General features: G+C 39.2%; 1 protein-coding gene and 1 long non-coding RNA gene across 4 annotated transcripts in view; one reads left to right on the forward strand and one right to left on the reverse strand.

Annotated features, from left to right (window-relative positions):
- Positions 1 to 12,803, forward strand: part of LOC102469899 (uncharacterized) — a 44,393-nt gene extending 31,590 nt beyond the window's left edge. For both annotated transcript variants that reach the window (XR_003550610.1, XR_335630.3), the window contains 2 exons: positions 9,382 to 9,515; positions 12,410 to 12,803. This is a non-coding gene — a long non-coding RNA (uncharacterized LOC102469899). The remainder of the gene's footprint in view (positions 1 to 9,381; positions 9,516 to 12,409) is intronic.
- On the reverse strand, positions 10,684 to 17,098 carry KRT12 (keratin 12). 2 transcript variants are annotated; one of them, XM_006155953.3, is made up of 9 exons: positions 16,846 to 17,098; positions 16,505 to 16,803; positions 16,037 to 16,119; positions 14,684 to 14,840; positions 13,400 to 13,561; positions 13,183 to 13,308; positions 12,823 to 13,043; positions 12,462 to 12,532; positions 10,684 to 12,002 (listed from the first exon to the last, which is right to left on the reverse strand). In XM_006155953.3, exons 1-9 carry the CDS (start codon positions 17,096 to 17,098, stop codon positions 11,905 to 11,907), a joined length of 1,470 nt encoding a protein of 489 aa, XP_006156015.1. In that variant the 3' UTR covers positions 10,684 to 11,904. The 2 variants fall into 2 exon arrangements, with proteins under 2 accessions (XP_006156015.1, XP_006156014.1); XM_006155952.3 differs by having other exon boundaries at positions 16,505 to 17,098.
- Between the last annotated feature and the right edge of the window lie 765 nt (positions 17,099 to 17,863).

Raw genomic sequence — 17,863 nt, forward strand, 5'->3', positions numbered from 1 at the left:
TCATACCTTTAATGCGATAGCTCATGCCAAGTATTGGGACTCCCTAGTGAGTAATGCAGGCATTATTCAAGTTTTTATTGAGTGAATAGTCTAATGACTATATGCAATTTGGTACACGTATATTCAACAAGTCTTGATAGCCTCCTTGTCAGTGGGCTTACTGTGCTGTTTTGTGCACTGTGCTAGATGCCAGGGATATGTGAGCCCTGCCTTTAGAGAGCGTGCAGTAGGGGAATCAGGCATTATTTCAATAGTCCAACAAAGAAATATGCAATTGAAAATTGTGCTAATAGCTATGGAGGAAAGCTTCAGCACACTATGAAAATGTATAATGGGAGAGAGCCTAAATTGGCTGTGGGGGGAAAGATGGGCACAGAGGTTAGTCAGGGCTTCTCAGAGGAGGTGACATTTGAATTGAGACCTGACTGATGAGTAGGAGCTAACCAAGTCAAAATGGGGGGGCGGGGGAGGGGTTGGGATTGTATTCTAGATAATGGGAAATCTGTGAGAAGGTGCTAGAGTGGGAAGGCTCAGGTGCTGGAATTTACTTGACTATGGCCCAGCTGCAGTGATACAGGTGGTGTGGTTTGGATTCAGGTCAACTTGAGATCCTGGCTGAGAGGAAGGCTGGGTAGAGGGAAGGAAGGGGAGGATTACAGGGTGCTGAGAGCCTATTGAATATAACTATTTCTGTCTGTCTGTCTCTCAAGAAATAAAATCAATAAAGAAAGAATTTATTTGATATAGTAATTTCTTCACTATGTTATCAAAACATTATGTTGTATATCTCAAAAAAAAAAAACCCACAAAAAAAAAAAACAAAAAAAGAACCCAAAAAACAAAAAAACCCAAACAACCGCAAACCAAACCAAACAAACAAACAAACCCCTGAAACTCATAAAACAAAATGAAAACTAAAAGAAGGCCGGTAGGTTGGTGAAGATAGAGGAAGTACACAATTTGAGAAGGAGAGAAGGGCCAGGCTAGAACTTACTGGATTTTCATCTTTATTTCAAAGACAGTTGGAAGCCTTTGAAGATTTTTAAATAATGGAGTGATAAGATTGGATTATATTTTCAAAATGATCCCCACAGCTGTGATGGAGAGAATGGATAGTAGGGAGGATGCAAGTGGAAGTCTTGTGATCATCTGAGAGATAGGCAACGAACAATGGCTTGGGTGAGGGTGGTGTTGGTGGTGGTGGAGGAATGGAGGAAAGTAATTAGCTCACAGGTATTTAGGAGGCAAAATGCCAGCTATGACCTAGAATATTTATGCTTAGAATATTTATGGAGTGGATGAATAAACAAATCTTCAGATTCAGGAGACATGGAGCTTGACCTAGTTAAAAAGCTACAATTGAAGAACTTCTAAAAGTAACTAGTATGGAGGAATAAATTTTCTTGGTTTGTTTAGCTAGTGTTCAGTTTGACTGAAATGTAAAAACCAGTTTATTTATTATTTAATTTTTATTTTTCAATTGCTAGAGGCTGTGTGCGCTTGCCAGAGAGAAACAGAGAGAGGGAGAGAGAGCATCCCCCAATGTGGCATGATCATGCTGCAGTCCCATCTCCATTTCTCTGTCCTCTCAGGATTTTGGGTATGCATGCACACATGGTCAATGTTTTTCAAGACTCTGAGGCCAGAATTTGAACTGAAGTTGGCCATGTGGGATCCAAGTTCCTTAAACGCTAGGTCACAGGGCTGGCCCTAAAAATCTGTCAAAATGTTTCCTTAATTGGTGATTTTTTTTTTCCTGACCAAACCAAACATAAATGATCCATAAAAATCCTAAAGAGATTTGTGGTTTAGAGATAAATTATCATGATGATATAAAGTGTTTGTATATATATTTATATAGGAAGTGTTTTATAAAACATGTGACACATTTTTTAAATGTAGTTTTATATGATTAGGTTTTCAGCATGCCACTACTTTGGAAAATGCAGCTAAAATATCACCCTCTGGATAAATTGACAAATAATTGTGTAATCTGCTAGTTCAGCTCTTTATCTTGGGAATTGCAATATTATATTGTCTTTTAACTCCTCAGAAATCATCTCTTCTGTCATGCATCTGTTCCCTGTGCACCCTGGAGGTGACAGATAATCATGATAATGATGAATGAAATGTTCATCAGGTTCTCCTCCCTGCTGAGACCTACCTTCCCCTTCAGCCATTCTCCTCTTCCCATTGGCGAGCATTCAGTTTTCCTAGCTCTTCAGCCCTATAGAGAAAACTTCCTCTGAAGTCTCCAGTGAGGCATTGAGTAAAACTCTTTGAACTTCACGTCGTCAGCCCCTGGAGGATTTTCCCTCTCCCTAGCCACTGAATAAGGAGATAGGAAACTGGGCTTTATGGTTGTGCTTTAATTCACAACATCACTGGTGAATTCTGTAGTCTGGATCTAATTCTGTAGTTTTGGCTCCAGGATTACCTCTCGATTGGACACTGATTGTGTATTTTTTTTTCAAAATAATGATAACATTTATTTTATTATTTATCAGCCTACTCAGTCACTTATTAGATAAGATAGGGAACTTTATCATTAAAATTACTCTGTCATCCAGAATCAATAAGGTTGTTTAAAATGGGTATCCAATGAAAACATTATAAAATATCTTGGAGGTACTTTTATGTAGTATAAGATACATATAAAATGTAATTAAATAGTTGAGAGTATCATGCTTTAAAAACGTGCCCTGAACATATCTGTTTAATAATATCAGTTGCTCCTTTAAAAAATTAATAAAGATGAATGAGAAAGTGTCATGTTTTCCAAAAGAAGCCGACTCCTCCTCCTCACAGCTTTGTCAAATAATCAGCATATATTATGCGTGGGGCAGTGACACTTTTTCCAATTAAAAATGATGACTTACTGTATTCCATTTATTTCAATGTGTTGAAGAAAAGCATGTATGAAACTTTATCACGTATTTGCTTCTAGTTAATAAAAACTGAGGCTACTTGTATAGTTGGTGCTATAGTTTGCCAATCAGTGAACACACACATAGATGGATATGTGATGCCTTGCATGGGGCACCACATGGTTTACATAAGTAAATCAATGGGATGTTGTTTAAAAAAATAAAAAATACACTTCAAATGTAAAAAAAGTTGTATCTGTAGTTCTCTTCATCAGAAATGTGAAATTGCATACTTAAGTGATTTTTTAAAAATCCTGTGGTATTTTCAAATCAATGAACTTGTTTTAAAATGGATACACTTTTCTCAGCAGAAACTTTATGTATGTATAACTTTAGGAGGTCAGTAACTACATCCGGGTCAATAACTGAAGCAAACACATTCTTACCAACCAAGCTCACAGTGTCCTGTATATATGATGTTTTTCATGATTCTAAAATGCTGGGCTAATGTGATTATATGTGGTGATGTATTTTTCTAAAAGGTGAATCATCTCAGGTTGAGTAAAATGTTCTAAGTAAAATGACTCACCGAACAAGGCCTGAAGTATCATCTAGTTTCTATTAGTTCTTACTGCTCACTGAGGGCTACTTCATTAGTATGCTTTATTTACAAGTGTGTTTCTAAATTGTGTTTCCATGATTTTGAAGAAAAATTATATTTTATTAAGAATATTGTATAGCAACTAAAATTTTTAGCAACTAAAATTCACAATCAATTTCAAGGCCAGAGTGAGTGTAGAAATTGTTTCTGAAAGGCTTGATGTTCACCTTTTTTATTCTATAAAGTTTAAATATCTATTCTGGATTTTGCAGACAGTAGTGCATGCATTTAGTATATGTGTTGACGAAGCAAGTGCAGTATTGCATGCATTTAAAACACTGCATTTATTCATGACTTTGCTATAAGTTACACTATACTAGTTTAAGAAAAAAATCTGCAAAATTGCGAGTGATGATCTCTAAGAATGCCTAGGTTTTCCTCAATCTATTTTGTATACTCTATATTTTCTTGTAAATTGAGCAGAGCCATTAATCTTAGCATGTACAAAACCACTTACAATACCCCTTCAACAGAAACTAGCTTATTTGATTCTTCTAAGGAGGATAGTTATTATTCTTCTCTCCCATATATTAGATGAGAAAACTCTATCCCTTAGCAGTCAGCTAAGAAGAAATATTTTATATAAAGAAAATTGCACATTTCTTTTTCAAAATTGAAATTGTTTAGGAGTATGCATAAAGGGGAGGAAAAGAATAAATAAGTCTGGGAAAAATATGCAAATTAGTTCATTTCTCTAGTTGTAGAGTGATTTGTTTTTTCTTTGTATAATAATAACAGCTAAGGTTACTGTGTTGCACTGGTTGCCATGTGTGGTTGACTCATGGAATCCTTGTAACTATTGTATGAGGAAGATACTATTTTGCCCTAATTTTATAGATTGAAGAACAGAGAGGTAAATAAAACCACTACAAAGTGACTGAGGTAGTCCCCAAACTTAAACTATCAGCCTCTGAATCTGCTCTTAACCACTATGCTCAATGGTGTGCTGGTGTAAAACAACTCTGGGGGAATATGAGGGAGCTTCAAAAGTTCATGGAAAATGGAATTGAAGTGCTGGTTCATTTTGGCAAAAAATATATTTTTTAAATCCCATGCATAGTTTTCTCATGATACACATTTTCCATGAACTTTTTGAAGACGCCTTGTACATAAGTTCCATGGGATAAATATTCTCACAGTGCCAATGTCAAGCTGTCAGTGGTTTAATAGCCAGCAGGGAAAATGCCTCACTGTTTACCATGAGCACGTAAGAGCCAGTGCCAGCTGGTCCAAGTGCCCTACTAAGGATCTCATGTGGCCTTTCTGTGCTTTCAACACGGCAACATGAAGACAAGACTATTCAGTTATTATTATCTGAAAAATAACTTTATTGAGGTATGATTTACATACAATGAAATGTACTCCCTTTTTTTAAAATAGATTTTTGCTATAGGGCGTGTGCACTCACCAGAGAGAGAGAGAGCGAAAGAGAGAGAGAGAAAGAGAGAGAGGGAGGGAGGGAGAGAGAGAGAGAGAGAGAGAGAAAGAGAGAGAGAGAGAGAGAGAGAGAGAGAGAGAGAGAGAGAGAGAGAGAGATAATCCTCCTGGGGGATGGCCACACCACAATTCCTTCTCCATTATTCTCTTGGGAATTTAGGAATGCTTGCACATGTGCCTGGTGTATTTTAAGCTGCCACTGGGTCTGGGACTTGAATCGCTATCGACTATGTGGGAGTCCAGCGACGTAACCATTATACCATCTGCTGGTTCAAAATGTCCCCTTTTAAGTGTGTGGTTTATTGACTCTTACCATTGCCATGATTAAAATAGGGAACATTTCCATCAGTCTTAAAGGTTGTGTGCCTTATTCCAGTTAACTATGTTGCTAATTCTTACTATCCACTCCTTTCAACTCGGGTGACCACTGATCTGCCTGCTGTCACTATAGATGAAATTCGTCCCTCCTAGAATTTCATGTAAATGGAGTCATATGGTATGTATTCTTTGTGTCTGGCTTTAGATCAGTCTAATGGTTTTGAAATTTATCCACGGTGTCTGTGTCATTCCATCCTTTTTCATTGACAAGTTTATTCTATTATGTGGGTTTGGCATATTTTATGTATTCATCGGGTGATTATTTTTCAACTATGAATTCTGGTCATAAAAATTTTTAAAAATAAATATGTTGCTGACTGTGACAGCAATAACTTTTATTTAATTTTTTTTCATTTGCCAGAGGGCATGTGTGCTTGTGGTGGGAGAGGAAGAGAGAAAGAGAGAGAGAGAAAGTGAAAAAAACTGGGACCAACAGTTAGCGTAATGGCTATGTCACTGGACTCCCATGTAGTTGACCGCGGTTCATGTCCCGGACCCAGTGGCTTAAAACTCATGCTGGGCACGTGTGTGTGCGTGCCCAAGATCCTGAGAGGAGAATGGAGGAAAAGGGATTGCGGCGTGGCCATCCCCCCCTGGGGGAGGGGGTGATTTCTTCCTTTCTGTCTCTCTGTCTCTCTCTGTCTTTCTGGAGAGTGCATGCACCCTATAGCAAAAAGAAAAACCTCTCCAAAAAAAAGAAAGTGAAAAAATCACCCCCATGGGGGATGGTCATGCCATAATCCTTTCTCCTCATCTCTTTCTCTCTTTCTCTCTCTATACACACACACACACACACACACAAACACATATACAGATATATATACACACACACATATAGTATACACTCACACTTAAAATGGGACAAATATGTGTGTGTATACTATATAATGTGTATGCGTATATATTAAATAAAAATTATTTATTTAATTTTATTTATTTTTAATTTGACGAGAGAGAGAGAGAAAATAAGCTGCCAAATTCAGACTCAAACCATGTTCACTCCTAGTGGAAGTGCAGTGCCTTAACCACCATACCATCTTTTGGCCCTGAGTATTTGAGTATAATTTTAAGTGTCATGTTACAAGTCAGCTAAGTCCAGCTACTTCTTACTGTGGTCAATGAAATAAGAGGCAGAGGCTAGAGAAGAAGGGAGTGTATTTCTGCAATTCATTACAGGCAGATGGTCAACAAGCACCATCAAGTTGTCTTAAAAAGCCGAACACTTGCTCAGTATTTATAAATAAGAGCACATGCAAATCATTCCTCAGTTTAGTCAATCAGAGTCAGTTGCTTTATCCTGATTCCTGTTTTATTTTCAAATACCCATTGCTAGTTTCTCATCTAACCATTTCTCATAGACCTCCTTGTGACTCAGTACTTGGTTAGATTGTTCTCTTTAGAAGTCCTTCTTAATTTCAGAATGGTGGGAGACCTGCTAAACCTCAAGCTGTCCTACTTCCATTTGATTAGTTCATATTGGTTGTCTGGTGTTCCAAATACTAAATAATAATTATGCCTTATAGAACTGACTCCTTACTGGTTCAGTTTCTGAAAAGGAAGTATTAATTAAAAAGACAGTTTTATTTATTTATTTTTAACTTGACACTTTAACAAGAGATGTATCCTCTTCCCCACTCTTTCTTTCTCTTAAAAATAAACTTTCTATAGAGACTGAAAGATTGGAAGACATACAAGCATGAAAAATTGTTATGGACACTAGAGACAAAGTGGAAAGAGTATTGGAGGGGAAGAGCATAGGAAAGGCAATTTGGGGAAAAATAGAGATATAAGACATTTGTGGGACACAGATATGGTTTATTATTTGTTGATGAGGATGTGTATAGTATTCTCAACTAGGCTGGACTGAGGTGTATATCGTGCTGGATAAAGTCTCTTTACAATCTAAATGATGTATAGTGATTGAATTAATAAATAATAATATAAATAAATAAACAAAACTAAAAAAACCCCTTTCTAATATAGAATATATCTTAAGTGGCTCAAACAGCAAGATTAAAGTTTATTTCCTGAGATTCCAGCAGGTGGCACTCTTATCAAGCCTAAAGAAATATTGCCTTGGCAACCCTTGGTTGTTTTTTCAGGTCGTTTCTTTCCTACTGTGACCTATTTACAAACCCATTTGATTCGGAAAACTACATTTTTTTTTTTAATTATCAGAGTCATATATGCTGTTTGTTACACATTTTAAACCAATGTACAAAAGAGGCCCAGCTTTGGTAGCGTGTGATGGACACTGCTGCTTGGCAGGCTGGGGCTATTCACATTGTGTAAATTCAACTTACAAGCAAAGTGATGTGCAGTGATTAAGTGTATAAAATTAAAAAAAATAATAAAGGCCAAGGTTTAATTCCTAACCCACTCTAAAAAGTCATTTGTGGTGGTGTGGGCCCGTGGTCCTTAGCTCCCTAGAAGGCTGAGGCAGGATTGCGACAGACAAGACCCTGTCTACAAGAAAGCACCACACGTTCATGCATGTACATGTCTCTTTACAATCTAAATGATGTATAGTGATTGAATTAATAAATAATAATATAAATAAATAAACAAAACTAAAAAAACCCCTTTCTAATATTGAATATATCTTAAGTGGCTCAAACAGCAAGATTAAAGTTTATTTCCTGAGATTCCAGCAGGTGGCACTCTTATCAAGCCTAAAGAAATATTGCCTTGGCAACCCTTGGTTGTTTTTTCAGGTCGTTTCTTTCCTACTGTGACCTATTTACAAACCCATTTGATTCGGAAAACTACATTTTTTTTTTTAATTATCAGAGTCATATATGCTGTTTGTTACACATTTTAAACCAATGTACAAAAGAGGCCCAGCTTTGGTAGCGTGTGATGGACACTGCTGCTTGGCAGGCTGGGGCTATTCACATTGTGTAAATTCAACTTACAAGCAAAGTGATGTGCAGTGATTAAGTGTATAAAATTAAAAAAAATAATAAAGGCCAAGGTTTAATTCCTAACCCACTCTAAAAAGTCATTTGTGGTGGTGTGGGCCCGTGGTCCTTAGCTCCCTAGAAGGCTGAGGCAGGATTGCGACAGACAAGAACCCTGTCTACAAGAAAGCACCACACGTTCATGCATGTACATACAGGCACACACACGCGCGCACACACACACACACACACGCACAAAGAAATGAAAGTCTCCAAATCCCTTGCTAATTCTCAAGAGATAACTGCTATCATAGTTTAATATGTACACTATTTATTTAACTTTACTCATACAACAAATGCAAAATAGAAGCAAAGTTTTTAATTTGTAAAATTTTAGATTTTAAAATAGTTGTAAACAACATTATTTTCTTTTGCTGTCTGATCCTTTACTGAGGATTTTTCTTGTAAGTTCTTTTTCTTGGAAACCTTTCACTTCTGCAATTCGTTACTTGCTGAATACAAGGGACCTTTTAGGTTTGCATTGAGTTAGAGCCTGTGGTCTAGTGAATGAGGGCTGGGATCTCATAAGGGCACTTCTGTGGTCTCCCCTCCAGTCACCGCCAATTTGTATGTTGAAGCCTATGCACCAGTGCGATGGCATTAGGAGGTGGCCCTTTGGGAGGCGATTAGGTCATGAGAGCAGAGTGGTGGTGAATGGGAAAACGAGGCCCCAGAGAACTGCCTTGCTCTTAATGCTGTGAAGACATGGTGAGAAGGTGCTGTCTGTGAACCAGGAGGGAGCCCCTTACCAGACACTGAATCTGTCTCCCGAACTAAAAAATATCTTTCTGTCATTTATGAACCACCCAATCTAAGGTATTTTGTTCATGTAGCCTGAACAGACTTAAGACAAATGCTGTGCTAGTTGCGTTTCTTGGCAATGAGAATAGGGCAAAGTGAACTCGGAATATAGGAAATCTAATATTTCTTTTGCCAAGTGAAGACTCTAGGATATTCTGACTCAGGAGTTCTCAGAAGAGGGCTGTTGTTTTGAACAGGCTGGCTGTTCCATGAAGTCCTAGCTATTGGAGCTTTAGTGGAAAATTTTATGAAACCATTGATTTTTTTTTTCTTCCAGGTAGTTTGTTTCTCATGATATTAACTTGGGAGCTGCTGACTTCCTCCAGAACATGCCATCCAGGAGGTGAAGGTAGAACGGCAACACCTCTGTGACCTATTCTCTCAAGTCAGCTCCTGTCACTTCCCCAAAAGGTCTGCTCTCTATTGATTGTGGGAGGGGACTACATGAGGGCGTGAATACCAAGAGATGGGGGTCACTGGGGCCATCTCGGAGGCTACCACAAGAAGAAATCAATGTGCAGGCGGTATTTAGAGCCATGGTATGCAATGAGATTTGTGGAGTGATTATAGAGAGAAGACAGGATTGGGCCAACATTCAGAGATCCCAGAGAGAAATCTGAGAAAAGCTTAGAGTGAAGTGGTATCTTTGGGAGCCCCACTGGGGGTGGGGTGGGGGAGAGTGTTTCCAAAAGAAGGGAATGCTGAGAAACTAAAATAATAGCCAAGAAATTATCAGTGGTTTTATATTTATTCGAAAGTACTTATTCCTTTGGGACTCATGCCCTCTGGATGTAGCTGTAAGGAAACGTGTTACTTAGAATGTAAGTATTTGCAGGACTTTTGAGTAACAGGTTAGTGGCATATCATTTGTTACTTGGGGGTTATGGATCTTTCAGGATGGGACCTTGATAATCTGTTTGGGTCTGAAAGGTGAAGTTCTGCTAGGATGTGCGCTGGATGATGAAGGCTAAACTGGGAGAGCTGAATTTGTAATAAAGTGAGATGAATGGAGGACTTGAAACCATTAAAAATATTAAAAGAAAACATGACTTCAGCAAGTCAACTAAAAATGGCATACTAGCCCTTATCGGGCTTGAGCACTCAGCTCTGGAATTCCTCCAGACTTGCAGGACTCCTCCCTCTCCCTTCTTCTCCCTTTGGTTTTTCTTGCATTTCCTTCCCCTGTTTTCTCCAGCCTGTTTTGGTTCCATGAAGTAAATAAGAATAAGATATGAATATTGAGTACTTTTGAGGTGCCAGTCCAATGCTTTATGTATGTTACCTTCTTAAATCACTAAATTCACCCCATGAAGCAGATTCCATCATCACTATCATTTTTACTTTTACTTTTTTTTTTTTTGAGAGATTTTTGCTATTTGGCCCATGTGCTTGCCAGAAAGAGAGAGACAGAGAGACAGAAAGTGAGAAGTCACCCCCCAGGGGGGATGGCCATGCACAATCCCTTCTCCTCCATTCTTCTCTTGGGATCTTGGGCACGCATGCACATGAGCCCGGCATGACTTTAAGCCACTGGGTCCGGGACCGCGGTCAAGTACATGGGAGTCCAGTGACAGAGCCATTATGCCAACTCCTGGTCCCTCATTTTTACTTTAAAGATCAGGAAACTCAGACTCCTAGAGCTTAAGTTACTTGCTAGAAGCAGAGCCAGACTTTGAACCCATCAGGCCTCAGAGCATTGGTTCTCAGTTATTAAATTCATATTTGGTTTTCTTATGAGGGTTTTGAATTGGCAATCTATATAGATTGAACCACCATCTACTCAGGCTTAGACTTTGGTTACCTTCTACCCCAATACTGAACTTGGTTTCTGATATTGACTTGTGGGTCTGCCATACCCCCAACAGAAACCCCACTCTGGGCCGCACTACTGCTAAATAGGACAAAGGAGAAAAAAGCAATGTTCCTTCACATCTTTGCATCTTCTCACATGTATTTGTCACGTTCCTGTTCTTCCTTTTATGCCTGGTCAACTTATGTATGAAGCATTGATTTGCTCTTTGACAAGTAGTTCACTTCTTCTTCCATATGTCCTTTGAACTTCTATTCAGCCTATCTGACTACCACCCTTCCTGGCACATGTTCGCCTCTGGCATCAACTGTGAGCCCCTCAAGGCAAGGACTAGGTCTTATGCATCACTGAGTTTCCCATCTAGCATGCTGTAGGGGCCAGATAATAAGTATTACTTGACTGCATGAAAGAAGATGCTAAAAAATGAATAAGACAGGTATTATCCCTTGTAGTGGACAGCAACCTTGATGGACTGACAAAAAAGATAGAATGTCTTAAAAATGTTTTTCAGTGTGGTCTCCAACTCTGACATCCTTGTGCCGAGGTTTATGTACTTTATTGTCAGTATCTCAAAAACCCCTCTCTATGGCCTTGAAATTATTGTTGGAATCAAAAGGCACACATTTCACATTATTATCATTCATATTTTATTATAATTAATTCTATTTAAACAATAATAAAAGCTCTATGATTAGAAAAATCTTCCAGATCACCAAAAGAAAGTTCATTAAAGACTATTCCAAGTCCAGGAAGATTAATTTTGGCTTGAAGACAAACATAGACCAACATAACCACAATGACCTGCAGTTGAAAATTATTTCAGAAAAGCAAAAAGGATTCAGTGTGAATAGGGAATCCAAAGAAAACGGAACAGATAAGAATAGAGATTGAATTAATACAGTTTCTCATTTCAAGAAGAATAATTTCTATTTGTAAATTTCTCATTCCAAAGGAACCAATCATAAGACAAACAAGCCCCATGGCAAAATTTTACATTAGTTCTTGAATTTCCTGAACTTGGGACGAGACCACCTCACCATTCACCTCTTCCACCACAATTGTCTTGATTTTTCGGGTTTTGTTTGGATCTAAAGATAAAAATGGAACAAAGGGGGCAAAAGTTAGTTTTTAAATATTAATAAAAGATTGAGCGCTTTTTCACCTAAACTTCTAAATTAGGTATTGGTTGATACAGTCCATCACGTTTAAACTTTCAGAAGTGACTTGTACATTTTTTTTTTAAGAAATGTGATTTATCCAATGAAAATGAAATGTATTTAGTGTTGTCCTGTGAACAAAGGAAAATAAAAAAGTGCTTATCATATGTCTTTGCTGAGTAGGTTTTTGTCCTTCCTGGGCTTACCAGACATTTTGATACAGTATAGACTATTTATTTTGCAGCAAAGATGCATAAATGTTTTCCCCTTTGGCGTGGAATATAAATATGCTTTAAGTTATCAATAATGGGATATTCAATTATATCTTATAATTTCAGTCAATGATGTGATTCTGATGTATCGTGAGTGACTGTTAGACAATCTGCGTACCTTTAGAGGAATCAATGGACTGTGCTTGAGATTTGGAGTTTGTCAAAGATAAACTTTCGTCGAAGCCATCACTGTAAGAAAACGAGGGAGATGTCATCACAAAGTGAAGCTACCTGGCAATGAATGGAACATCTGGTCTGAGAACTGAGATATCTCGATTTGCAGTCCTGAGTTCTTCCCCCTGGTCCAGAATGTGATTACTTTTGGAAAGCTTGCTACAATAGGCTTGTTTGTTTGTTTGTTTTTGGTCATTTTCTATAAACTAAAGAACCCCTCCTTCTGTTGCAGCAAACCCTGCATCAAGTGTCCGTGTCCACTGTGTGTCTTCCCCTCAAGGTTATTTTGAAGGTTATCTATTCACCCTGGGGGTCCCCCATCCAGCAGGCGGCGGTAGGTCTCGATCTCCATCTCCAGTCGGGCCTTGACATTCAGCAGCCGCTGGTACTCCGTGTTCTGGCGCTCTGCGTCCGCGCGCATCTGCACCAGCTGTGCCTCTAGGTTTCCGATGAGCTGCTGCACCTGGGAGAGCTGGCTGCAGTAGTCACCCTCGGTTTCAGCCAACGAGTCCTCCAGGGATTTCTTCTGCACAGGGGAGGGAAATGGTATAGACCTAACAATGGGGAAGACTGAAAAGAGGAGGGCAGTCCATGTTCTAACACGATTTTAGGCAACATTTTCTCTGGAAGTTCAAGTGGTGCTGCGTCTGTTTGCGCGCGCCTACCATAGCGAGCTGGGACTGAAGCTCGATATCCAGGTTTTGAAGCGCGCGCCTCAGGTCAGTGATCTCGCTCTTGCTGCTCTGAAGCTGCTCCGTGTTGGTGCTGATCTCCTTCCTGAGCTCTCCGCTCTGCAACGGCAAAAGCGCCCAGGGGAAATGAGCACTGACTCACAAGTCTTTTTGAGAATGCATCAAAACCTTTAGTTTTTATTTGTGTTACCTTTTCAATGAACCAGGCTTCTGCGTCCTTCCGATTCTGCTCCGCGATGGTTTCATACTGAGACCTCATGTCGTTGAGGAGCCTGGTGAGGTCTACTCCTGGAGCAGCGTCCATTTCTACACTAACCTCGCCCGGGCCACCTGACCGGAAAGTTTGGAGCTCCTGGGGACAAAGTGAGGGAGAGGGGATGAGGGCCTATTGTGATTTTTGTAGGTGCCAGGTACTTTTGCTTTCTTGGGCCTCTTCCTCCACAGAAATACTAAAAAAAAAAGCATTTTATCACTGCCTTGTAAAAAGACAAAAATATTAAGACAATGTATTAAATCTTTAACCTAAAAATTCATATTTTTCTTCTGATTTTAAAAGAAGGTGTTATCACAGTCCTCCGAAATCACCACAGGCTCTACTGGGTAAGCTGACTATGTTTCTTGAGGATCTACCTTTACAGAAGTGGAAGGCTTAGTATATACATTACTGGAGGGATTCAGCTACAGTTCCAAACTCAGGGCTGCAGACAGTACCTAGGCTTGCACACGTTTTATACTCCAATCATTAAAAATCTAGTGGAAACTTCTTTAGTTGTCCATTGCCAGCATCCATTCTACACCAGTCTCTGATACACACTGCAGCACATCAAGGTTCATGTGCATATTAATTGGTATAACCAGTTTCTCTAACATATAGAACTTTCTGTGTAATTTATAGGCTTTCGTTTTTTAACTTTAGAACTACTTTATATTTTTTTAAATTACTAAATCAAGACAATTACAGATAGCATAATGGTTATGTTGCTGGATTCCCATGTAGTCAACCATGGTTTGGTCCTGGACCAGGTGGCTTAAAATTTACACTGAGTGCATGTGCATGTGTGCCCAACATCCTGAGAAAAGAATGGAGGAGAAAAGACTGCAACGTGGCCATCGCCCTGGGGGAGTGATTTCTTGGTTTCTGTCTGTCTCTCTCTATCCAGCGAGTGCACGCACCCTACAGCAAAAATCTCTCTAAAAGAAAAAAAATTCTTATTGTCATTATCTAACGATGAAAATGACAAAAGCAGAAAGGACCTCTAATGCACTAAACTTAATTTGTGCGCACATGTGCACATGTGAACGCACACAGAGAAAGCACATGCATATACACGTAAGCAAACATATACATATACAGAAATCCAAAACAAATGGCCCTCCTAACAGGGAGATCATGTATCCTCCATATTCTAACTCTGGACTTGCAAATCTGAAATTGTAACTTTTTCGAACAGAGGGGAAAAAAGTAGCTTCTGACCTCCTCGTGGTTCTTCTTCAGGTAAGCCAATTCTTCAGTGAGGCTCTCGATCTGCATCTCCAGGTCGGCCCTGGCCAGGGTCAGCTCGTCCAGCACCCTGCGCAGGCCGTTGATGTCGGCCTCCACCGTCTGGCGCAGGGCCAGCTCATTCTCATACCTGAAAACCAAGTGCAAAACGGTTTAGAGAATCAGCACAATCATTGAAAAGTCCCTGACTGTCTTCAGAGCTCTTTTGTGTAAGGCACATAAATTTGTGCCACTCTTTAAAAATAGTTGCAGATGATACAGTTTTGTAACATTTTCTTTTCTTTCTTTCTTTCTTTCTTTCTTTCTTTCTTTCTTTCTTTCTTTCTTTCTTTCTTTCTTTAATTATTGTTTACTGTTCAGTTGAAAGGGAAAGAAAAATGAGATACTTTTCTATGAGCGATAAACTCCTATGGCTCAGAGAGCAGCAGCCCCTCTCCTTAGCTGGAGCTTCTAATGCACTTGAAAATAAAATAAGCTATTTTTTTTAACCTTTCCTAATGATTTAATTTAAAACGTTGATACTATTTTAGTAGCTTTTAGCAGGATTTTTCACATTTAGTATCATTACCACTGCAACTTGTTATGTGGAAATTTTGAGAAGCTAAAAGGAAGTTAGTATTTATTTCTTATTTCTGGGAGTGTGAGGTATGGGAAAGGACGAGGGATGTAAAACTAAGTTCATGGTTAATCTTTCAGTTGTCTGCATCACCAAGTAAACAGTTGTCTCATTTAACCCCTTGGTGAAAACATTATAAATTCTTTTTTTTTTTTTTTTAGAGATTTTTTGTGCATGCGCTCACCAGAGGGACAGAGAAAGACAGAGAGACAGAAAGTAAGAAATCATCCCCCACGGGGGATGGCCACGCTGCAATCCCTTCTCCTCCATTCTCCTCTTGGGATCTTGGACACACACGCACGCGTGCCCTGCGTGAGGTTTAAGCCACCGGGTCCAGGACGTGAACCGCGGTCAACGATGTGGGAGTCCGGTGATGTAACCATTACACCATCGGCTGGTTCCTATAAATTTATTTTGATACACTGGAAAATCAAGGTTTAGGACATTGATATAATTTGTAATAGTATCATGTTATAAATATAACCCATAGCTCTAGGCTTAAACAGTTTATAATATAATGACACATAATGTGAATTATGTTTAATTCTAATTACTTTCTAGAATGCCCTTTGTGAATTTACCAAAACACTAAATGTGTGGAGCATGTGAACTTCAGAATATTTGAATATTTGCCATCAATGAAAGCAGGAAAATGGAGGATAGGAAGAAATGGTGGGGCAGGTCAGGGAGCAGCAGCGTGTCCTGCTCACTTCATTCTGAAGTCCTCGGCAGCCAGCCTTGCGTTGTCGATCTGCAAGATGAGCTGGGCATTTCCAATGTTGGCAGAAATGATCTGGCAAAACAGGGAGACGCTCGGAATGAAGTCTTCCAATGCTAGCATTATACAGATACATATTTGACACAAAGGTCAAAAGGGTGTTGTTTGAAACTGCTTTATAAAGAGTTTAAGGCAGTTTCACTTTTCTAAGAAAATATATTTATGAAACAATATTGAAAAATAAATAAACTAAGACTTTTTAACAGAAAGATGGTGGAAATTACAAACACTTTATGGTACATGATGAAATGGAACTAAACATCCTGAGATGAGAAAATTCTCCAAATAGAGTCAAACAGAAGAATATTTAAGTTGTAGGTGATAATCACGATAATCACTATGAAATACTGTAATAACAATAAAAAAAATTCCCAAAGCCCCTCCAAAAATATATTCTCACCTTATTTCTGAGGTCTTCGATCAGTGGGTAGTATTTACTGTAATCACTCTGGGACCCAGAGTCTCCAGTCCCAGTTCCTCGGGTTTCATACCATTCCCGAATTTTGTTTTCTAGCTCAGTATTGGCCTCTTCTAGAGCTCTAACCTTATCCAGATAAGACGCTAATCTGTCATTAAGATTTTGCATGGTTTCTTTTTCTGACCCAGTCAGAAGGCCTCCATCATTGCCCGAGGAAAGACCCAGAGAGCCACCTCCTGTGCTCGCCCCAAATCCAATCCCCAGTCCACCAAAGCCTCCTCCTGTGCCTCCCCCTAGCCCCATCCCCAGCCCTCCAAAGCCACCTCCTAGGGCTCCTCCATAACCAGTGCCTAGACCTCCTGCCAAGGAACTGCCAGAGCCACCACCAAAGCCAGAACCAGAGCCAAACATGGAAGCAGCAGAAAAGCCTCCCCCATAGCCAGCTCCCAAGCCGAAGGCACTCCCCCCGTAGCTACTTCCAGCACTAGAAGCTGACATGCCCCTGGATCTGCCCGCTGTCCCATTCTGGGAGGACAGCCTTCGAGACAGTCCTGAAGCCCGCACTGAGAGTGACATGGCGTTTCAGGTCGTGACAACCGGAGAGAAAGCAGTATCAACAAGCCAGAAAGGTTAACCTTTTATAGGCAGCGAGAAAGGTGTTGCAGTTGAAGAGTTCACTCTCTCTAATCTGAATAGGGTGCCTCCTCCCTGTCCTTGGCCAGATCAACAAGTACATGATTTATGTATAATGAAAATTCATTGATATAGAAATAATTCAATAATCATTTTCATTAATATGTGTTATACAAAGAAAAAAAATAAAAGAAAAGCTGGGTGGAGTAGAGTTAGGTTGTCATAAGGAATTTTTCTTCTTCAAATTATATGATTACTGGTATCCTCAGCACCACCCAGTGCCTTAGACGCAGTAAGAAAGCAGTGGCTGGCTGTTGGATAAGTAATAGACACTTCTTTCTAAATCTTAAGCTTCTTAAAGTTTGCCACTTACCTTTTTTATTTGTTTCCTTTAGAAAACCCAATGTAAGCTATCCATTCATGATCACTCAAAGGAGTGAGATATAGTTTCAGAAACAGCTGTGGCAGGAAGCGAGGAGTCCATGGCATTGTTCAGGTTGATCCTGGAGTTTGAATTTTCAAGGATTTTAAAACCTTGTAATTAGGATGTTGCATACTTTATTTTTCTTTTCTTTTCTTTTTTTTTTTTTTTTCTGATTTGGAAGATAAGACCTCTGAAAAACTGAAAAGTGCTTTTTTAAAGTAGGCTCTTGATATGTCAACAGTTTTTTCTTTATGTAAGAATTGACCTTCTTAGGAAGCTTGAAA

The sequence above is a fragment of the Tupaia chinensis genome, unplaced genomic scaffold (genome assembly GCF_000334495.1).
Source record: "Tupaia chinensis unplaced genomic scaffold, TupChi_1.0 Scaffold000477_1, whole genome shotgun sequence".
Classification (NCBI taxonomy): Eukaryota; Metazoa; Chordata; class Mammalia; order Scandentia; family Tupaiidae; genus Tupaia; species Tupaia belangeri.